The sequence below is a fragment of the Pan paniscus genome, chromosome 2 (assembly GCF_029289425.2).
Source record: "Pan paniscus chromosome 2, NHGRI_mPanPan1-v2.0_pri, whole genome shotgun sequence".
Taxonomy (NCBI): Eukaryota; Metazoa; Chordata; class Mammalia; order Primates; family Hominidae; genus Pan; species Pan paniscus.
This window is the reverse complement of record NC_085926.1, coordinates 58,051,992-58,072,299: the sequence shown is the minus strand read 5'-3', so window position 1 is coordinate 58,072,299 and position 20,308 is coordinate 58,051,992. Positions and strand designations below refer to the sequence as shown.

General features: G+C 44.3%; 1 protein-coding gene across 6 annotated transcripts in view; it reads right to left on the bottom strand.

Annotated features, from left to right (window-relative positions):
• Positions 1-20,308, bottom strand: part of FLNB (filamin B) — a 163,912-nt gene that overhangs the window by 70,336 nt on the left and 73,268 nt on the right. For all 6 annotated transcript variants that reach the window (XM_034956737.3, XM_055110993.2, XM_055110994.2 and 3 more), the window contains exons 4-8: positions 20,116-20,263; positions 6,939-7,057; positions 5,681-5,758; positions 3,922-4,084; positions 2,990-3,187 (exon numbers count right to left, since the gene is read on the bottom strand). In XM_034956737.3, the coding sequence (XP_034812628.1) occupies positions 2,990-3,187; positions 3,922-4,084; positions 5,681-5,758; positions 6,939-7,057; positions 20,116-20,263 (706 nt within the window). The remainder of the gene's footprint in view (positions 1-2,989; positions 3,188-3,921; positions 4,085-5,680; positions 5,759-6,938; positions 7,058-20,115; positions 20,264-20,308) is intronic.

The following is a 20,308-nucleotide window of genomic DNA, read 5'->3' as shown; positions in this document are numbered from 1 at the left end:
CCTCACTGCCATACTCAAGGGCTCAGTAATTGGATAGACTGGACTTTTTCAAGTCTTCTTGGAAAATGCAGTACTTGAAAATGCCTGTCTGGGTTCCAAAACCTGGGTCAGCCATTTTTAAGTGTCTAAATGTTGTTTTCTTCCGCCTGAACAACCAGGCAAAAACAACCAACACAGCTTGGAAAGAGACCAGTTCAGCCCAACCTTGGCTGAGGCAGACCAATCTTTTTGGCTGAGGCAGACCAATCTTTTCGTGCTGTCTGTTACAAGGCCTTCAGAATGTGGGTGGCTATAAAGGCAATAATTAGCAGTAAACACCACTGCTGATTTCATTTCCGGATCTAGCTTGAAAACCTAAAGTTGTAAGTCTAAAAGTTAAGGACAAAGATAGCTTCTAATATGCCTTACTTGAAATGTCCACAGAACTACTGTTCCATGGTATCTAGAGGTTGATAAAAGATACCTTTATGCCCTAGAATAAATCTTCTGCCCAGCACGGACAACCTTTTCAGTAAATAGAAACGGGAGACTAGTGGGGAAAATGTCATGTTATTAAGTGGCTTTTCCTTTCCAAATCTAACACTGCAAATTTGACAAATCTCTATACAGGAAGGTCACAGACTCCAGAAGACGGGACTCTACTCCACAGACGGAAGGTAATTCCTCCTCTGGTTCCTCCTTCCTGCAATGGCCTTAGCTGGCTATTTGGCAAACAACTGCTTCCCAAAGAGTCATACACATACCCTTGGAGTTAGAGATGATTTTAGATGGTTTATGGATGAACATAAGCTTACGGTGGCACTTTATGGCAAGTGACTGTAGTTTTCCATTGTGAAAGTGATATAAAGTTTCTTTTAACATAAAATAATTTACATCTGTAAACCCAGCACTTTGGGAGGCTGAGGTGGGGAGATTGCTTGAGTCCAGGGGTTTAAGACCAGTCTGGACAACAGAGTGAGACCCCACCTCTACAAAAAAAAGAAAAATTAGGTCAGGCATGGTGGCTTATGCCTGTAAACCCAGCATTTTGGGAGGCCGAGGCAGGTGGATCACTTGACGTCAGGAGTTCGAGACCAGCCTGGCCAACACAGTGAAACCCTGTGTCTGCTAAAAGTACAAAAAAACTTAGCCAGGCGTGGTGGTGTGCACCTGTAGTCCCAGCTACTCAGGTGGCTGAGGCAAGAATCACTTGAACCAGGGAAGCAGAAGCTGCAGTGAGCCAAGATCACACCACCACACTCCAGCATGGGTGAGAGAGTGAGACTCTGTCTCAAAACAAAAAAAAAAAAGAAAAAGAAAAAAAAAGGGTAAAAAATGTAACCAGGCATGGTGGCGCACATCTACAGTCTTAGCTACTCAGGAGGCTGAAGTGGGAGGATCATTTGAGCCTGGGAGGTCGAGGCTACAAGTGAGCCATGATGGTACCACTGCACTCCAGCCCAAAAGACAGAGTAAGACCCTGTATCCTTCCCACCGCGCCCCTGCAAATATACATATATATATATATATATATATATATATATATTTTTTTTTTTACATATATAAAATCATTTAGGTGGGAGAGAGGATGTTAGTAAATTAAAAGGAAAAGGTTATTCATTAAATGCTAAATAGTATAGGATGTACAGGCCAGAAAAGAAAAAGGAAGTCCACGAGTGGGGAAAGGTTGGAAAACAGTAGTAGAATTAGGAAAGCTATTCAAAATGCTCTCTTATGTAAAAAAGAGCTTTGCTTAGGAATATGTTAGAATTTTTTTTGCCTGTTTTTTCTTTGTCAAGGGGAGAAAAGTTGGTCATACCAGAAGTAAGTCACAATACAATGACAGGACTTCCTCGGAGGGCTTTAATGTGTCTTAAGAAACACACACACTCATGGAAATTATGAACATGTGCAACAGTCTCAACATCAAAAGAGTAATTGCTGAGTTCATATAAACATTAAATGGGGCTAGAGTCTGAAGGGCACCACCAGCTCCTTCACCATCTAAAAAAGCCCTAGATGTGTTTAAAGGCAATTAGACAGTGGGTTTGGGTTCCGGCTGGACAGGCTGTAATAATAACACCTGCACAGAGTTTCCTAAAATCACACAGAGCACGGGCCCAGCTAACATTCACAAGCAACACAAAGAACTGGCAAGGAAGTCCCACCCAACCAGCCCTTACCAAGCAAGAGGCCTCTGGCCCAGTGGTCTCAACTAGGAAGCCAACAGCTTCAGGGTCCAGGCTGGCCCAGAGGTAGGATTCGGAAGAGGAAGCCACGTCTGCAGACGCAGATTCAGAGGACAGAACAGGGAAAGGCAAGTGTGGGTTAGAAAAGGTAGTACAGTTGGAAAACAAAACAAAACAAAACAAAACAGAAAAAAAGGGGCAACAAAGTCAGAGGGAGAGAGTCTAACATTTGAGAAAAATGCGTACCCCCAGCGCCAGAGGGAGTTTAGCAGAGTAGTTAAGGGTAAGGCCAACAGAGTCTGTGGTTCTAGCCCTACTGATGCCTTGTAGTACTGATACCTAACGCTATCTAAGCCTCAGCATCTCCACCTGCAAGCTAGGGATAATAATAGCACCTGCAACATACAGGCTGGTGCAATGATTAGATGCAGTCATGGTAAGTGCCTGGGCCAGTAAAGGCCAAGCAATGGAGGCTGCAGGGCCCATGTTGCTGCTGCTAACTTCAGTTATGCTACCGACTCCTCCCACTGCCTCAGTCCCACCTCCCTCCATGAGGATAATGACTCTCCTGTACATGTGTTTTGGAGAGAAGTAAATGAGTTAATATAAGCAAAGCATTTAGGTCTCTGCGTGGCTCATAGAAGATATTAATATTAATATATTGAGGACAAAGTAAGCCACTTACTGCTGAAGTAGCCCTGGCAGAAAAGGGATAGGCGTAAGGTCAATGTTGGGCCCTGACTGTTTTCCTGGCCTCCCTGCCCAGCTGTGCAGTCAGCTTCCCTATGAGAAGCACATGTGGCCAGCGGCCCAGCACTCACCTTCCCCAACCTGCACAATGAAGGGACTCTTAGGAATAGTGTCCCCAGCAAAGAAGACCTTGACCACGTGAGGGCCAGGCTGCATGGGTTTGTACACACATCGATACACCTGGTTTCCTTTGTCTTCCACGAGCAACTCCACGGTGTTCTTCCCCTGGGGATCTTCCACCTCCACACCAATGTCACCCACACCAGCTCCTACAAGAAAGCAAGCATTCCATGAGCCCAAGTCACCCTCTCTGAAAGCTCACTGCTGCTGAGTGTAAAATGCAAACAGGACCAGTGTGGTGGCTCATGCTTGTAATCCCAGCACTTCAAGAGGCCGAGGTGGGTGGATCACTTGAGGTCAGGATTTCGAGACCAGCCTGGCCAACATGGTGAAATCCGTCTCTACTAAAAAAAAATACAAAAATTAGCCAAGCATGGTGGCGCACGCCTGTAATCCCAGCTACTTGAGAGGCTGATGTATGAGAATCGCTTGAACCCAGGAGGCGGAGGTTGCGTTGAGCCAAGATCACGCCACTGCACTCCAGTCTGGGCAATAGAGTCATTCTCTGTTCCCCCAACAACAACAACAAAACAAGCAAACAGGAGACAGGCCCTCAGAGAGGTCCACACCAAGATGTTAACAACTATTTTCTAGGGGTTGAAGAGTTTATGGTTGAATGTTTCCTTCTTCTGCATTTTCTATTTACTACATGGAAAAGAAGCCGACAATTCAAGAAGTATGTCTTATTCAAGTGAAGCCTGAGTATTTTAGAGAAGAAAAGCTGGTTTTGAAAAATCTAATATAACACATTTGAAAAAATTGTCTTTGTGATTATTTATTTGATTTAAAAGACAAAAGGTCAGGCCTTCAAGTCCCCGAGGATTATATTTCAGCCTTTGGAAGAAAGCGCAAAGGTCAGATCCATGGAGGAGAGGCACGTTACCTGCCGTATAGATGTCGAAGTAGGTGGGCTTATTGGCGATGTTCCCTACAGCTTCCAACCCTGGACCTTTTGCAGTGACTTTACTGGCATCTCCCTGGGCCTTGTCAACACTCACTTCAAATGGGCTCTTGGAGATGTGCTGTCCTGCAAAGAGGACTGTGACCTATAGGTGACAGATAGGTGAGAAATACATAATCACTTCTCTGTGCCCAGCAAGACTGACATCAAGCCACATACATTGATGATCACCTCTCCTACCCTCCCATGATGGCACACACAAGGTGTCTAGAATAAGGAGCCCTGGAACCAAGTTTAACAGCCTGAATGGGACTCCCACCTGGCCCCTTCAGCCATACAGCTGGGTCTGGGACATCACACCTTTAGCAAAATAAAAATGCTGACCTTATATACACTTAGTCTCTTTAATAGGAAACAAACAAATTTCAATCTCTGGACATTGAGTCCTTTCGGGGGCTGAATGGGCCACTATCCCTCAGAATAAAATACGCAGTTCCAGGATTTCAAATCCACAGCCAAACTGTTTTTTCAAGGGACGAAGATCATTCTTAGATACATGGATTTGGGACAAAGTAGAATGATTTCCATCTAAAACTTGAGTCACTGTTCTCATCTCTGAAATTTTTGGGGGGTAATTGGGTTGGGTTTCATGTGAACCTATACTTGATTGGAATTAATTAATTACATTATAAATGCTCCCTTCAAGAGCACTTACTCCAAATGCATCATAGTCTAAGAGTCTAAGAGAACGCTAAGGCCATCATTCCAGGTGAATTCACTAAAGCCCAAGGTGGTGAGTACAGTCTGTATTCCAAAGTCTGGGCAGGTACATGATGGGATTGGCCTTTATGTGCTGTTGAGGGCTTTCTTCCAATGAAAAGTGTACTCCTGGGTCACCCCACTCTCCTGCAAGACAGGCTCTCTCAGCCCTTGCCCTATAGGTCACCTGGATGTCATCTCAAACAGAACTCGAAAGGTTGCCAAGACAAAGAGCCTGAGGCCTCAATCCCTATCATTTCTCCAGGTGCTGAGAGGGCCATTTCCCTCTACTATATTCAGCTGAACTACTCCATCCTCAGCCTTCAATGCTGACAGCTCCTCCAGAGCACCTCCAAGGAGAGTTCTTAAGAAAGCATTAAGGACAAAGAGCCAGCAGGGTGTGGTGGCTCATGTCTATAATCCCAGCACTTTGGGAGGCTGAGGCAGGAGGATAGTTTGAGGTCAGGAGTTCAAGAACAGCCTAGGTGACCTGGTGAAACCTGGTCTTTACTAAAAATGCAAAAATTAGCTGGGAGTGGTTGTGGGTGCCTATAATCCCACCTACTTGGGAGGCTGAGGTGAGAGGATCACTTGAGCCCAGGAGGCGGGGGTTGCAGTGAGCTGAGACCACACCACTGCACTCCAGCCTGGGTGACAGAGCAAGACCCTGTCTCCAAAAAAAGAATCAAGGACAAAGAACCCATCTATAGTGTAGTCACCACAGCATCTACACTCCAGACACACAGCTGCAACCATTAGTTACCTAGATGGAGTTGGAAAAATCTTACGACATTGCAAACAACTCATCCTAGCTAGTCGAGGGAATCCTAGTGATTCCAATTTTCTATCATGAGCATAGATCCTTCTATAATCAGAAAGGAAAATCAGAAATTCACTTAAGAAAAACACTCTTCTTCCCGGGCTATCTTTCTTCTCCTAGCCCCAGAGCAGCCCAAGCCACGGCCATGCTGCTTCATCTTACTTTATGTAGCCCGGTGACCTTGGGCAGATACTCCACAGAGTATGTCTTGTTCTTGTCGCTGTCAGGGGTCACTTGTGCCTAGGAGGGAAGGTGGGCAACAGTTAGAAAAGGTGCCGGGTGTGAGTAAGGAGCATGCTGTGTCAGCAGGGGTTCTGCAGGAGCTGTCAGGTCGGGAACACTGAAGGTGCTGGCGAGCTCCTGTCCCTCTTGCACAACGCCCCTAGAGAGAAACTGCTTGAAGTCACAGAAACAAAACCACGCAGCACAGAGGCATAACAGAGTCAGGACTCTCCAGTGTCCAGTGTCAGGCTGGCACTCTCTAGGTAAGAGAGAATATGAAGCAAGAAACTTAAACCTTTATCCACTCAATAGTTCATTGAAAGCTTATGAAATGCAGGGCCCAGTGTTAGGTACTAAAAATAAAACATGAGCAAGTCAGACACAATCCCTGCCCCAGTGGGGGAAATGGACCATCCATCTGTAAACTTAGAATTGCAAATTATGCTAAATGCCAAGAATAAAATATGGTCCTACAAAAATAAGTGACAGAAAGAACAGCATGTGCAAAGGCTCTGAGGGAGGAACCAAAGAATGGCCAATGTGGGAAGAGAGCAGGGCAAGACTCTTATTATTCTGGCCATCAGTATATAAAACCTCAACTGAGGCTGGGCACAGTGGCTCACACCTGTAATCCCAGCAGTTTGGGAGGCAGAGGCAGGTGGATCACCTGAGGTCAGGAGTTCAAGACCAGCCTGGCCAATGTGGTGAAACCCTGTCTCTACTAAAAATACAAAAATTAGCCAGGCGTGGTGGCAGGTTCCTGTAATCCCAGTTACTTGGGATACAAAAATTAGCCGGGCTGAGGCAGGAGAATCGCCTGAACCCAGTAGGTGAAGGTTGCCGTGAGCCAAGATTGTGCCACTGCACTCCAACCCGGGCAACAGGAGTGAAACTCTGTCTCAATAAATAAATAAATAAATACATACATAAACCTCAACTGACAAGGCACCTTTGCTAAATCCAAAGTATCCTTTATTTCATTAAACACTGTGTCCCTGGCAATCAATTTAAATTTGATTTCAAGGCTCAGCTCTTGGGCAGGTTACTTTAACAGCTATAAGCCTCAGTATCCTTTTGGTAGAAAACACTTTTGGTTGTGAGCTGAAATGAGGAAATGGAGGCACAGTCCCCGGCCTCATTACAAGCCCCAAAAGCTCCATGAGGTGCTGGAAAGGAGAGGCAGCATCCTCCAACATACCTCCTCTTTGTTCCCTTCTGGGTCCTCAACAAACACCATCACGTCTCCTTGCCCGGCGCTGATGGTGTCCACAGTGAACTTGGCTGGCTGCTTCACCATGTTTCCAGTGGGCTCGATTCCTGCCACAGGTTTACACAGACACGTTAGAAGCCAGGCGAGGGTGTGTCATGAGCCATCGCCCACTGCATCTCTTTCAGGGAACTGAGAGATGGGACCCAGCCCTGCAGATCCCATGTGGGAAATGGGGACAAACTGCCTTGACAAGGAAAATCAGGCAGGTCGAAAGCCTTAATTTTGCCCATGTTATTGAAGTAATATCCAATTTTGATATTCAGAGAACCTCAGTCAGGAGTCTATATAAAATTGTGGAAATAATGTGGTTAGTAAGTAGTAGCAGAGCTTGCCTTGATGGAAGTAACACAGCAGGGAGGAGCAAAGCTTATTTCTCATTAAACAGCATTTATTGTATTGCCTGACATTTTAAAAAATTACATTCAATCATTTTTTTAATTAACCTTTTTATTTTAAGATGATCGAGCAAATTCATCGAGACAGATTTTACCTGTAGGTGTAAGAAACAATGCCCTTGCTGGGAGCAGTGGCTCACGCCTGTAATCCCAGCACTTTGGGAGGCTGAGGCAGGTGGATCACCTGAAGTCAGGCGTTCAAGACCAGCCTGGCCAACATGGTGAAACCCCGTCTCTACTAAAAATACAACGTGGTGGCACATGCCTGTAATCCCAGCTACTTGGGAGGCTGAGGCAGGAGAATTGCTTGAACCAGGGAGGTGGAGGTTGCAGTGAGCCCAGATCGCATCCTAGGCGGCAGAGCATGACTCCATCTCAAAATAGTTTCCCCAGTGGTAACACGGTAAAAAGCTATGACTCAATCTCACAACCAGGGTATTGACGTTGATACAATCAAAATAGAGAACATTCCCTTTAGCACAGGGAGCCCTCCTGCTGCCCTTGCATAACCACACCCACACTCTCCTTAGCCCTGATAACCACTAACCCGTTCTCCACACTGTAATTTTATTATTTCGGTAACGTCACATCAATGGAATCATAACTATGTAACCTTTTAGGAGTGGCCTTTTTCACTACATATAATTGTCTACAGGTTCACCCAGGTTGTTGCTTCTATCAATGGTTTTTTTCCTTTTTATTGCTGAGTAGCTAATATTCCATGGTATAGATGTACCACAGTTTAACCATTCGCCCACTGAAGAACATCTGGGTTGTTTCTAGTTGTCTCTTACCAGTAAAGCTGCTGTAAACATCTGTGCATAGGGGTGTGTGTGTGTGTGTGAATATAAGTATAAAATAGTAAGAAATTATATATATATATAGGTCTCTGCCCCTGGTTCCAGAGTTCCTAAACCCCTTGGAATGTCCTTGGTGACAAGAGCATCTTCTGTTCTAATCAGGCAACTCTTAGTGGGCTCCCAGATAGCTTTCAGGATGTGGCTAATCAACAGAAAGACCAAGTCACGATCGGAAGCTTAGGACTTTCGGCCCCACTCCCCATCCTACAGGGAAGGGAGAGGAACTGTAGTCTCAGTTAATGTCAATCACGCCTACGTGACTTAGCCTCCACATCCCTGAAGTATGGAGTTTAGAGAGCTTCTGGGTTGGTGAACACATCCATGTGCCAAGAGGATGGCCCACCCCAACTTCATGGGGACAGACGCTCCTGTGTTCAAAACCCCTCTAAACTTTGCCCCGTGCACCTCTTCATCTGGGGCATCATCTGTATCCTCTATCATATCCTTCACTACACAACTGCTAAAGGTAAGTGTTTCCCTGAGTTCTGTGAGCCACTCTAGCAAATAACATAACATGAGGAAGGGGTAATGGGACCTTCTGATTTGTAGCAAACCTGGACAGAAGTTGTGGGTTGCCTGAGGACCCACCACTTCTGACTGGCCTCTGAAGTCAGGGGCAGTTTTGAGGGACTGAGCCCTTAATGGCGTCTGCACTAACTTCAGGTAGATAGTGTCAGAATTGAAGGGAATTGATTATAGGACACCTACTTGTTGTCCACATAAAATTGGAGAACTTGTCAGTATGGGGGACAGAAATCCATAGATTTTGCTGACCGGAAGTGAAATATTGAGAGAAGTAGTAGAGAAGATGAGAAAAGTTTTTTTTCTTTAGCTGTGAGACTATAGAAGGAAAAACAGTGGCTCTCCTATACAGTAAGTTTTCATTCCTCTGGGATAAATGCCAAGGAGTGCAATTGTTGGGCCATATGGTAGTTGCATGTACTGTTTTTTGAGGTTTTGTTTTTGTTTTTGTTTTGAGACCAAGTCTCACTCTGTAGCCCAGGCTGGAGCACAGTGGCACAATTACGGCTCACTGCAACCTCGACCTCCCAGGCTCAGGCAATCCTCCTGCCTCAATCTCCTGAGTAGCTGGGACCACAGGTGGATACCACCACACCTGTATAATTTTTAAAAATTATTTGTAGAGATGCAATCTCCCTATGTTGCCCAGGCTGGTCTCAAACTCCTGGGCTCAAGTGATCCTCCGGCCTCAGCCTCCCAAAGTGCTGGGATTACAGAAGCGAGTCACTGTGCCCAGCCTATTTCTTTATTAAGAAACTACCAAACAGTGTTCCAAAGTAGCTACACCATTTTACATTCCCACCAGCAATGTATGAGTGAGTGATCCAGATTCAGTTTCTCTCCATCCATTCTGCATTTAGTGTTATCAGTATTAATATTTTTTATTTTAGCTGTTCTGATAGTGTGTACTAGGATTAATTTGCATTTTTCCCATGGTTAATGATACTGAACAAATTTCGATGTGTTTTTTTGTCAATATGGACGTTCTCTTCAGCAGAAACTGTTTATGTCTTTTGCCCATTTTCTTATTGGGTTGTTTGGTTAAATGTCTGTTTTTTGACGACTAAGACTTGAGAGTTCTTTCTACATGTTTTAGATACTAGTGTTCTGTTGGACATATGGTTTGCAAATTTTTTCTCCCAGTCTTTAGCCTGTATATTCATCCTCCTAACTGTAAAAAGTTTTAAATTGTTTGTAAAAGTAAAATCCAGCCCCCAGATCCCAGTCTCAGCAACATTTTGAGTTCTCTTTGAGACGGTGTCCGGGTGGCTTTTATAGGGTGAGGGCTAAGACAGCTTGTCTTGCAGGACAGTAGGTGACCCAGGAGTGCACCCTTCAATGCAGGAAAACCCTCAACAGCACATAAAGGCCAACCACCATGTACCATGTTGAGTCTTTGAGACAGACCATCCTTCTTAAAACGTTAAAAAGTTTTTAATTTTGATGAAGTCCAACTTATTTTTTTTTTAATGGATCATGTTTTTGGTTTCAAATCTGAGAACTATTTGCCTAGCCCTAGATCTCAAAGATTCTCTTCTATGTTTTTTTCTCAAAGTTTTATAGTTATATGGGTTTTTTGTTTTTTGGTTTGGGGTTTGCTTTTGCTTTGTTTTGCCTAGGGATGTTCAATTTCTCTGCCACCATGTGCCGAAAAGGTTTTTTACCCCAATGACTTATCTTTGCACCTTTGTCAATAATCAGTTGTGCATATTTGTGTGGGGCTGCAATTCTGTTTCACTGATCTATAATGCCTATCCTTTGACCAATACTACAAAATCTTGACTTCTGTAGCTATACAGTAAGTCTTGAAATCAGGAAGGCTGATTCCTCCATGTTGTACTTCTTTCTCAAAATTGTTTTTGCTACTTTAATTCCTTTGCCTTTTCATATAGGTTTTAAAATAATAATCTTCTTGCTATCTGCAAAAACTCTTGCTGGGATTTTGACAACAATTGCATCAAACCTGAATGACAATTTGAGGAGAGGTGGTATCTTTACTATTTGACATTTTTTTTTTTTTGAGACGGAGTCTCACTCTGTCGACCAGGCTAGAGTGCAGTGGCACAATCTCGGCTCACGGCAAGCTCTGCCTCCCGAGTTCACGCCATTCTCCTGCCTCAGCCTCCCGAGTAGCTGGGACTACAGGCGCCCACCACCACGCCCAGCTAATTTTTTGTATTTTTAGTAGAGACAGGGTTTCACCGTGTTAGCCAGGATGGTCTTGATCTCCTGACCTCGTGATCCACCCATTGCCCACCTCAGCCTCCCAAAGTGCTGGGATTACAGGCATGAGGCACCGAGCCCGGCTGTTGACTGATTTTCTAATAGTGAACCAGGCCTTGCATCCCTGCAATAAACCCCACTTGGTTATAATACGTACTTCTTCATTATATACAGCTCAATTTTATTTGCTAATATAGTCATTTGCTACATAATAAAGTTTCAGTCAAAAATAGTCCACACATACAATGATGGTCCCGTAAGATTATAAATAGAGCCAGAAAATTCCTGTTGCCTACTGACGTCACAGTAACGCATCACATTACTCATGTATTTGTGATGATGCTGGTATAAACAAACCCACTGGGCTACCGGCCATAGAAACATATATAGCACAGACAATTATGTTCAATACATAATACTTGATGATAAATGACAATGCTACTGGTTTATGTATTTAATATGCTATACTTTTTATCATTGTATTTTAGAGTGTGCAGCTTCTATTTAAAAATTAAGTTAACTGTAAAGCAGCCTCAAGCAAGTCCTTCAGGAAATATTCTAGAAGAAGGCATTGTTATTATAGGAGACAGCGGTTCCACACATTACTGCTCCTGACGACCTACCAGTGGGACAGTGGGACAGGATGTGGAGGTGGAAGATAGTGATAATGATGATCCTGACCCTGTGTAAGTCTAGACTAATGTGTGTGTTTAAAAAAAAAAAAAAGAAGTTTTAAAAGTACAAAAATGAAAAGTTTTAAACACAGAAAAAAGCTTACAGAGGCCGGGTGCAGTGGCTCACACCTGTAATCCCAGCACTTTGGATCACCTAAGGTGGATTACCGAGGTGGATCACCTAAGGTCAGGAGTTCAAGACCAGCCAGGCCAACAGGGTGAAACTACGTCTCTACTAAAAATAAAAAAATTAGCCAGAAGTGGTGGTGGGCACCTGTAAGCCCAGCTACTAGGGAGGCTGAGGCAGGAGAATAGCTTGAACCCAGGAGGCAGAGGTTGCAGTAAGCCAAGATCACTCCACTGTACTCTAGCCTGGGTGACAAGAGCAAAACTCCACTTCAGAACAAAACAACCAATTGTTGTCCAGTTGAAGGATTCTTTTCTCTGTCCTTCCACCCTGCTATTGCGCTTATCCAATAAGTTTTTATTTCAGCTACTGCAATTTCCAATTCTAAAATGTCCATTTCATTCTTTTTATCTCCTAAATTTTTATTATTATTTTGCTGGGACATTGTATTTCTTTGTTGAGATTTTTAATTTTTTCATTTTTTTCATGATTGTTCTTAATTGCCTACCGAAGCCTTTTTTTTTTTTTTTGAGATGGAGTCTCACTCTTCTTGCCCAGGCTGGAGTGCAACGGCATGACCTCGGCTCACTGCAACCTCCATCTCCCAGTTTCAAGCGATTCTCCTGCCTCAGCCTCCCGAGTAGCTGGGATTACAGGTGCCCACCACCTCACCTGGCTAATTTTTTGTATTTTTAGTAGAGACTGGGTTTCATCATGTTGGTCAGGCTGGTATCGAATTCCTGACCTCAGGTGATCTGCCCACCTCAGCCTCCCAAAGTGCTGGGATTACAAGCCTCCCAAAGTGAGCCACCACGCCTGGCTACTGAAGCCTTTTTTAATGGCTGCTTTAAAATTTTTGTCATAGGATTCTAATATCTCTGTCACCTCAGTGTTGGCATCAACTGTCTTTTTCATTCAGTTTGAGATCTTCCTGGTTCTTGGTATGGCAAGTGATTTTTTTTTTTGAAACTGGATATTTGGGGTATCATGTAATGAGACTCTGGGTCTTCTGTAAATGTTCTGTTGTAGCTGGCGTTTTATGATACCACTCTGGCAGGGGAGGGAAGGGTACACACCTTGTTAATAACGGTGGGGGAAGAAGTCTAGGCTCTCCACTCAACCTCCACTGATGCTCAAGATTGGGGGGCTCATTACTGGTGCGTGGAGGTGGGAGCTCCGGCTGCAGGAAGTAGGAGTGCCTCATTACTGCTCCTCCATGGCCCCAGAGAGTGGCTTCCTTATTGCTAGACTGTTGTCAAAGCCTAGGCTCCCCATTCACCTCTGCGGGTGTAAGTGTGGGGCTGCATAGTTTTTTCTATGGTGTGGACCTGGAGTAGAGCAGTGACTCTTTAAGTTTTCTGCCTCACTGGGCTGCCCTTTCCTGGTCTTCTGGCTGGAGAGGGGAGCTTTTGTTGGCACTTTCTGTGTTTGTGCCCACTGGCATTTTCAGGTTGTCAGCTTCTTTCTTTGGCTCCAAGTCTGGGATATATAAAGCAAAGTAAACCCAAGGAACTCAGTACTGTGTCATTCCTCGAGTCCCAAGATCCCTCGTTGGTCTGCTTCGTCCTTTTTCAGAGGCTCCCTGTGTTTTCCTTATGTATAGCCCAGGGGTTTTAGTTGTAGTTAGAAGAAAGAATTAGGAAAAGTCCTATTCCATCTTCCCAGGAGCAGAAGTCCAAATATTACCTTTTTAAAAAACTTTTTATTATGAAGAATTCCAAACTAGGCTGGGCACAGTGGCTCACACCTGTAATTCCAGCAATTTGGGAGGCCAAGGCAGGTGGATTACCTGAGGTCAGGAGTTTGAGACCAGCCTGGCCAATGTGGTGAAACTCCGTCTCTACTAAAAATACAAAAATTAGCCAGGTGTGATGGTAGACGCCTGTAATCTCAGCTACTCGGGAGGCTGAGGCAGAAGAATCCCTTGAACCCAGGAGGCAGAGGCAGGGGTTGCAGCGAGCCAAGATCATACCATTGCACTCCAACCTGTGCAACAGAAGTGAAACTTCAGCAAAAAAAAAAAAAAAAAAAAAAGGCTGGGCGCCGTGGCTCACACCTGTAATCCCAGCACTTTGGAGGCCAAGGTGGGCAGATCACCCAAGGTCAGCAGTTCAAGACCAGCCTGACCAACATGGTGTAACCTTGTCTCTACTAAAAATACAAAATTGGCGGGGTGTGGTGGTGCATGCCTGTAATCCCAGCTACTTGGGAGGCTGAGGCAGGAGAATTACTTGAATCCAGGAGGCAGAGGTTGCAGTGAGCCGAGATCGTGCCATTGCACTCCAGCCTGGGCAACAAGAGCGAAACTCTGTCTCAAAAAAAAGGCTGGGCGCAGTGGCTCACACCTGTAATCCCAACACTTCGGGAGGCCGAGGCAGGTGGATCACGAGGTCAGGAGTTCAAGACCATCCTGGCCAAGATGGTGAAACCCCATCTCTACTAAAACTACAAAATTAGCCGGGTGTGGTGGTGGGCGCCTGTAATCCCAGCTACTTGGCAGGCTGAGGCAGGAGAACGCTTGAACCCAGGCAGCAGAGGTTGCAGTGGGCCGAGATCGTGCCACTGCACTCCAGCCTGGGCGACAGAGTGAGACTCCGTCTCAAAAAAAAAAAAATTCCAAACACAGATGTAGAGAGCACTGCACAGTGGACCTCCTGTACCCAGCTTCAACAACTATCAACTCACAGCTGGTCTTGTTTCACCTTCACTCCCGCCACCTCCCCTTCCTGTATTATTTTGACACAAATCCTAGACCTCAGATTTTTTATCCACAAACAATCACTATGTATCCTTAAAAGATACTTGCAAAGTACCCACAATATCGATACCACATAAAAAAAAATAATTCCTTCATGTCAAATATTCAGTGTTCAAATTTTCAATTATCTTATAAATATCATGAATTTCTTACAGCACCTTGAGCAGCTGCTTTATCATGAATTTTTTGTTTGTTTGTTTGTTTGTTTCAGACAGAGTCTAGCTCTGTCGCCAGGCTGGAGTGCAGTGGCGCCATCTCGGCTCACTGCAACCTCCACCTCCCAGGTTCAAGCGATTTTCCTGCCTCAGCCTCCCAAGTAGCTGGGATTACAGGCACATGTCGCCATGCCCAGCTAATTTTTGTATTTTTGGTAAAGATGGGGTTTCACCACGTTGGCCAGGATGGTCTCGATCTCCTGACCTCGTGATCCACCCACCTCAGCCTCCCAAAGTACTGGGATTACAGGCGTGAGCCACCACGCCCAGCTATCATGAATTTTTTTAACCATTAGTTTGAATAGGATCCAAATAAGGTCACGTATTACAAATGGTTGCTAAGTCTCTTAAGTCTCATTTAATCTCTGGCTGTCTCTCCATCACTTCCTTTTCCTTGCTACCAATCTGTTAAAGACACTAGGTCATTTGTCACTATACTCTGGATTTCTATTCATTTCCCAATAATTTAGTTTAAGAAAAAATGGCCGTAGACTGTTATATAATAAGATAATCTTTCTGCCTAAAAAGAAAGGTAAAAATTATAAAGAACTACAAATAAATTTTAAAAGGTAGCCTTCCCACACTGCTCAGTAAGAAATGCAAAGCAAAGAAGATACACAGTTTAACTCAGCATAGAAAAAAGGCTAGAAATAAATACCTGAAACTTTGAAGGCAGGAATGAGATTGGCAGTTGGGAAGTGAGTTTCAATTTTTATTTCATATATTTTTCTTTCGCTTAAGATTTACATAACACTCAGGTTATGTAACTGATATAAGCAAATGGATTTAAACATACACCCAATAGCCAAGCATGGTGGCTCATGCCTGTAATCTCAGCACTTTGGGGGGCCAAGGCAGGGGGATTGCTTGAGCTCAGGATTTTGAGACCAGCCTGGGCAACATGGCCAGGCTGGTCTCAAACTAAAATATTAAAAAAAAAAAAAAGCTGGACATGGTGGTGCACACCTGTGGTCCCAACTACTAGGGAAGCTGAGGAGGGAGAATCACTTGAGCCCAGAAGGTCAAGGCTGCAGTTAGCCGTGATGGCATCACGACACTCCACACAGAGAGAGAGAGAGAGAGACTCTATCTCAAAATGACAACAACAAAAATAAGTAAGTAAATAAACATGCACCTAAAATACTAAAAGTCCCACTTCGTGTGACTCCAGCAGCCTAAGAAACAACTTACTCTGCAGCTTGTCAAAGGTCTGGGCTTGGGTTGGTCACCTGTGGCTAACCATGGCTGGTTAGAAAGTTGAACCACACCCCCCCTCTGTAAACTTCTGCGGAGCTTTGCTTACCATGAAAGGAGACAACTGGTACCCCTCTGATTACTCAGATAGAAGGGTGCTTAAGGATTGCTCTACAGTAAATGCTTCATAGAGAACTAGATTTTTACAAAGATTTCTGATTAGCTCATGGACGAATGCTTTTCACATAGCTAACCCTGCAAGGAAGCCCACCACAAAGATCTGTTTGTGGCTGGAGGTCCACCTCACCCCAGCCCTCTCTCCTTTCAACCCACTAGAACTAAGCAAGGTGGGACTCAGTGAATGGATCAACAAATGCTAACTGGCTGGCAACTGGCACCTATTAAACAATCAGGAAATAAAAAATAAAACAACACTTTCAAATCTTTTAGAAACTAGAAGATGAAACGGTCTCTCTTCCTGGGCTCAGGTGGCAGAAATGAAGCAATGTGGCCACACAGAGAAGACCAAAACTGACCCCGGCTTTCATCTAACCACATGACAGGGACATATCTCACAGCCCCACCCATGTGGCCTTGTGACCCTGTCACCTAATATGACCATTTTGTCTTCCTACTTTAAAAAGCAGAGTGAGGCCACTTCCTCCTGAAAAATAAGCTGCATATAGAATTACCATATGATCCACCAATTCCACTTCTGGGTATATCCCTAAAAGAATTGAAAGCAGGGTCTCAAACAGCACTTGTACACCCATGTTTTCATTGCAGCATTATTCACAATAGCCAAAAGAATGTAGCAACCCAAATGTCTATCAGCAGACGAATGGATAAGCAAAATGTGATATACACGTGCAAAGGAATATTATTCAGCCTTAAAAAGGAATGAAACTCTAACACATGCTACAACATGGTGAACCCTGAAAACATATGACAAATGAAGTAAGCCAGAGAAAAAAAGGCAGCATATGATTCTACTTCTAGGAGGTACCTAACAGACAGCGTATGATTCCACTTCTAGGAGGTACCTAACAGACAGCATATGATTTCACTTCTAGGAGGTCCCTAGAATAAGCAAATTCATAGAGACAGGGAGTAGAATAAAGGTTACCAGGAGCAAAGGGGAGGGGAGAATGGGGCGCTATTGTTTAATGAGTATGGAGTTTCAGTTTGGGAAGTTGAAAAAGTTCTGGAGATGGATAGCAGTGGCGGTTGCACAACAATGTGAATACACTTAATGCCACACTTAAAAATGGTTAAAATAGTGAATTTTATGTTATGGATATTTTCCCACAATTAAAAAAATGCCAAAAGCACACATATAAAAAAAAAAATTTTTTTTTAAAAAGGGTGTGTTTCCTCTACAAGTGCACCACACTTGCTAAGAGGCAGATGAAGGAAATGGCAATGACCAGCCACATTCCTGAACCATAACAAGTGATCATTTTCTAGAAAATAGCACCATGAAAGGAAACCGTCTCACATTAACAACAGGGAAGCCGGATGGCCAGTGATAAGGTTATTACAAACATACACTATGCCTTGATTAGATTCAGTCCATTTGACCAATCTGGTTGACAAAGGATTTAATTGGTTGTTTGCAACTGTTTTGCCATTAAGGAAGCATAATTTTTAAAGTCAGAGATTCCTCATTCCAGCCACCACCTGTGGTATGCCTTAAAGAAAGCACTTTTTTTTTTTTTTTGAGACAGAGTCTCGTTCTGTCGCCCAGGCTGGAGTGCAGTGGCGCGATCTCGGCTCACTGCAACCTCCGCCTCCCAGGTTCAAGCAATTCTCCTGCCTCAGCCTCCCGAGTAGCTGGGACTACAGGCTTGTACCACCACGCCAAGCTAATTTTTGTATTTTTAGTAGAGATGGGGTTTCACCTTGTTAGCCAGGATGGTCTCAATCTTCTGACCTTGTGATCTGCCTGCCTCAGCCTCCAAAGTGCTAGGATTACAGGTGTGAGCCACCAAGCCCGGCCAAAGAAAGCACTTTTAAAGAAAGTGAGGACATGCCAGCCTTCAAGTGACTGTGAATGGGAGGAGGGCTTTGAAGTCCCTAGTCCCTACATAACACAAGTGATGTCACACACCTCACAACCCACTGCAAACAGAACCTCAAATGGTAAGGGGTTTGTTCCAGAACTATCTGCCGGTCTAAATCATGCCTAAAAAGTCAGATGAGAAGACCCGACCACTGAGGTGAAAACAGCACGTGGTCAGCATCACTGCCCTAGCCATGTGTCGTCTTAAGAATAAGCGGATTGGGAGGCTGAGCCGGGCAGATCACCTGAGGCCAGGAGTTGGAGACCAGCCTGGCCAACATGGTGAAACCCCATCTCTACTAAAAATACAAAAATTAGCCAGGCATGGTGGTGGATGCCTGTAATCCCAGCTACTCAGGAGGCTGAGGCAGGAGGATCGCTTGAACCCAGGAGGCAGAGGTTGCAGTGAGCTGAGATCATGCCACTGCACTTCAGCCTGGGCGACAGAGCGAGGCTCTCAAAAAAAAAAAAAAAAAAAAAAAAAAAATACTAAGCTGATACCAAGCAGGAAAATACTTTATTCAAAGGGAACATTTGTAGGGAAGGAACATCCTACAAGACACATGCCCTTAACTATTCAGAAAGTCAGTGTCATTTAAAAAAAAAAAAAAAAAAGTTTGGGGAAATTATTTAGCATGAAAAGAGTCTAAAGAGAAATAACAAACAAATGTAGTAAGTGAACCTTAATCAGATCTTAGTTTGTAAAACAGCAACAACTATAAAAGACAATCTTAGGACAATAGAGAAATTCCACAACAAACTGAATATTAGATTATATGAAACTATTGTTAATTTTCTTACATGTGGCAATGAATACTGTGGTTGTGCTAGAGGATACCCTATTCTTAGGAGAAGCTTAGTGATGTACTGAGGACAGAACTGTCACCATGCTTGCAACTTATTTTCAAATAATTCAGCAATCATACACATGAACACATATGCAAACACACACAAAGGGCAAGAGAAAACTATTAAGCTAGAATGGTAACAACTGTCAATTCTGGGAGAAGATATACAGAATACTGTGTGTATAACTATTATCCCACTGGGATAACATTTTCTTTCTCTTTTTTTTTTGAGACGGAGGCTCACGCACTCTGTCACCCAGGCTGGAGTGCAGTGGCAAGATCTCGGCTCACTGCAACCTCTGCCTCCTGGGTTCAAGCGATTCTCCTGCCTCAGCCTCCTGAATAGCTGGGATTACAGGCACCCGCCACCATGCCTGGCTAATTTTTGTATTTTTTGTAGAGACGGGGTTTCACCATGTTGGCCAGGCCAGTCTCCAACTCCTGACCTCAGGTGATCTGCCCGCCTCGGCCTCCCAAAGTGCTGGGATTATAGGCATGAGCCACCACACCCGGCCGATATTTTCTTAATTATGAAAAATGAGAAATAAAATGCACTCCTTCCCCTCCCCCATAGAAAAGGCGTTAAGTTGTATCTGGCCGTGTTGATCTTCACCAGAAACCACACTTTGCAGCCATGTAACTGTTCTCTTCACAAAGCTAGTGTGCTTGAAGTCAGGTGCCAATCACAACACCAAATGCCTTGAAATGGCTTCTACCCACTATAATGTTCTGAGCAAAACGGTGTTCCGCAGCTGCCTCGAAGTCATAAACAGGATGTCTTAGCAAGGAAGTATCTGCCAGGGGTTAACAATAGCTCCCACTCCGGCTGGAAATCTGAGGCAGCCTTAGTGTAACAGAAGGAGAAATGAATCAGCAGCCAGATGGCCCACCCCCATCACTGACTGTGGTGATCTGGGGCAAGACCAAACTCCCCCGACTCCCTACCCCGCGATTCCTCTTCTGAAAAATGGGAGCAATGGGCTACTGCACTAAAATCACCAAGCAGCAAACTTGCCCTTTCCATCTAAGCAGAAACATTTCTTAAAGCCTTAGAAAAACAAGGCAGAATAAAACAGTCATAAAATGTGTTATAAAGGAGGCTTGGGGTCTCTTTGAGGATTACACCCATCTATTTTTGATTCTAAGAACATCACTCTTGAAGCCATGAAATCATCTCCAACACCAGAGGACATGTCTCCAATACAACACCAGAGGACCAGCACTCACCTCTGCCATAGGCCCTGGCTTTCTTCGGGTTGAGTTTGGGTTTGAGAGGAGCCCCCGGCTTGAGCTTGGCTTTGGGGAACTGGGACAGGTAAGTCATAACTGAGTGCTCGTCCACATCCGGGTGAATGATTTCTTCAGGAGTGATGACCTAGGATAATGACATGGTGGATGAACACCCAGAACACATCACTTT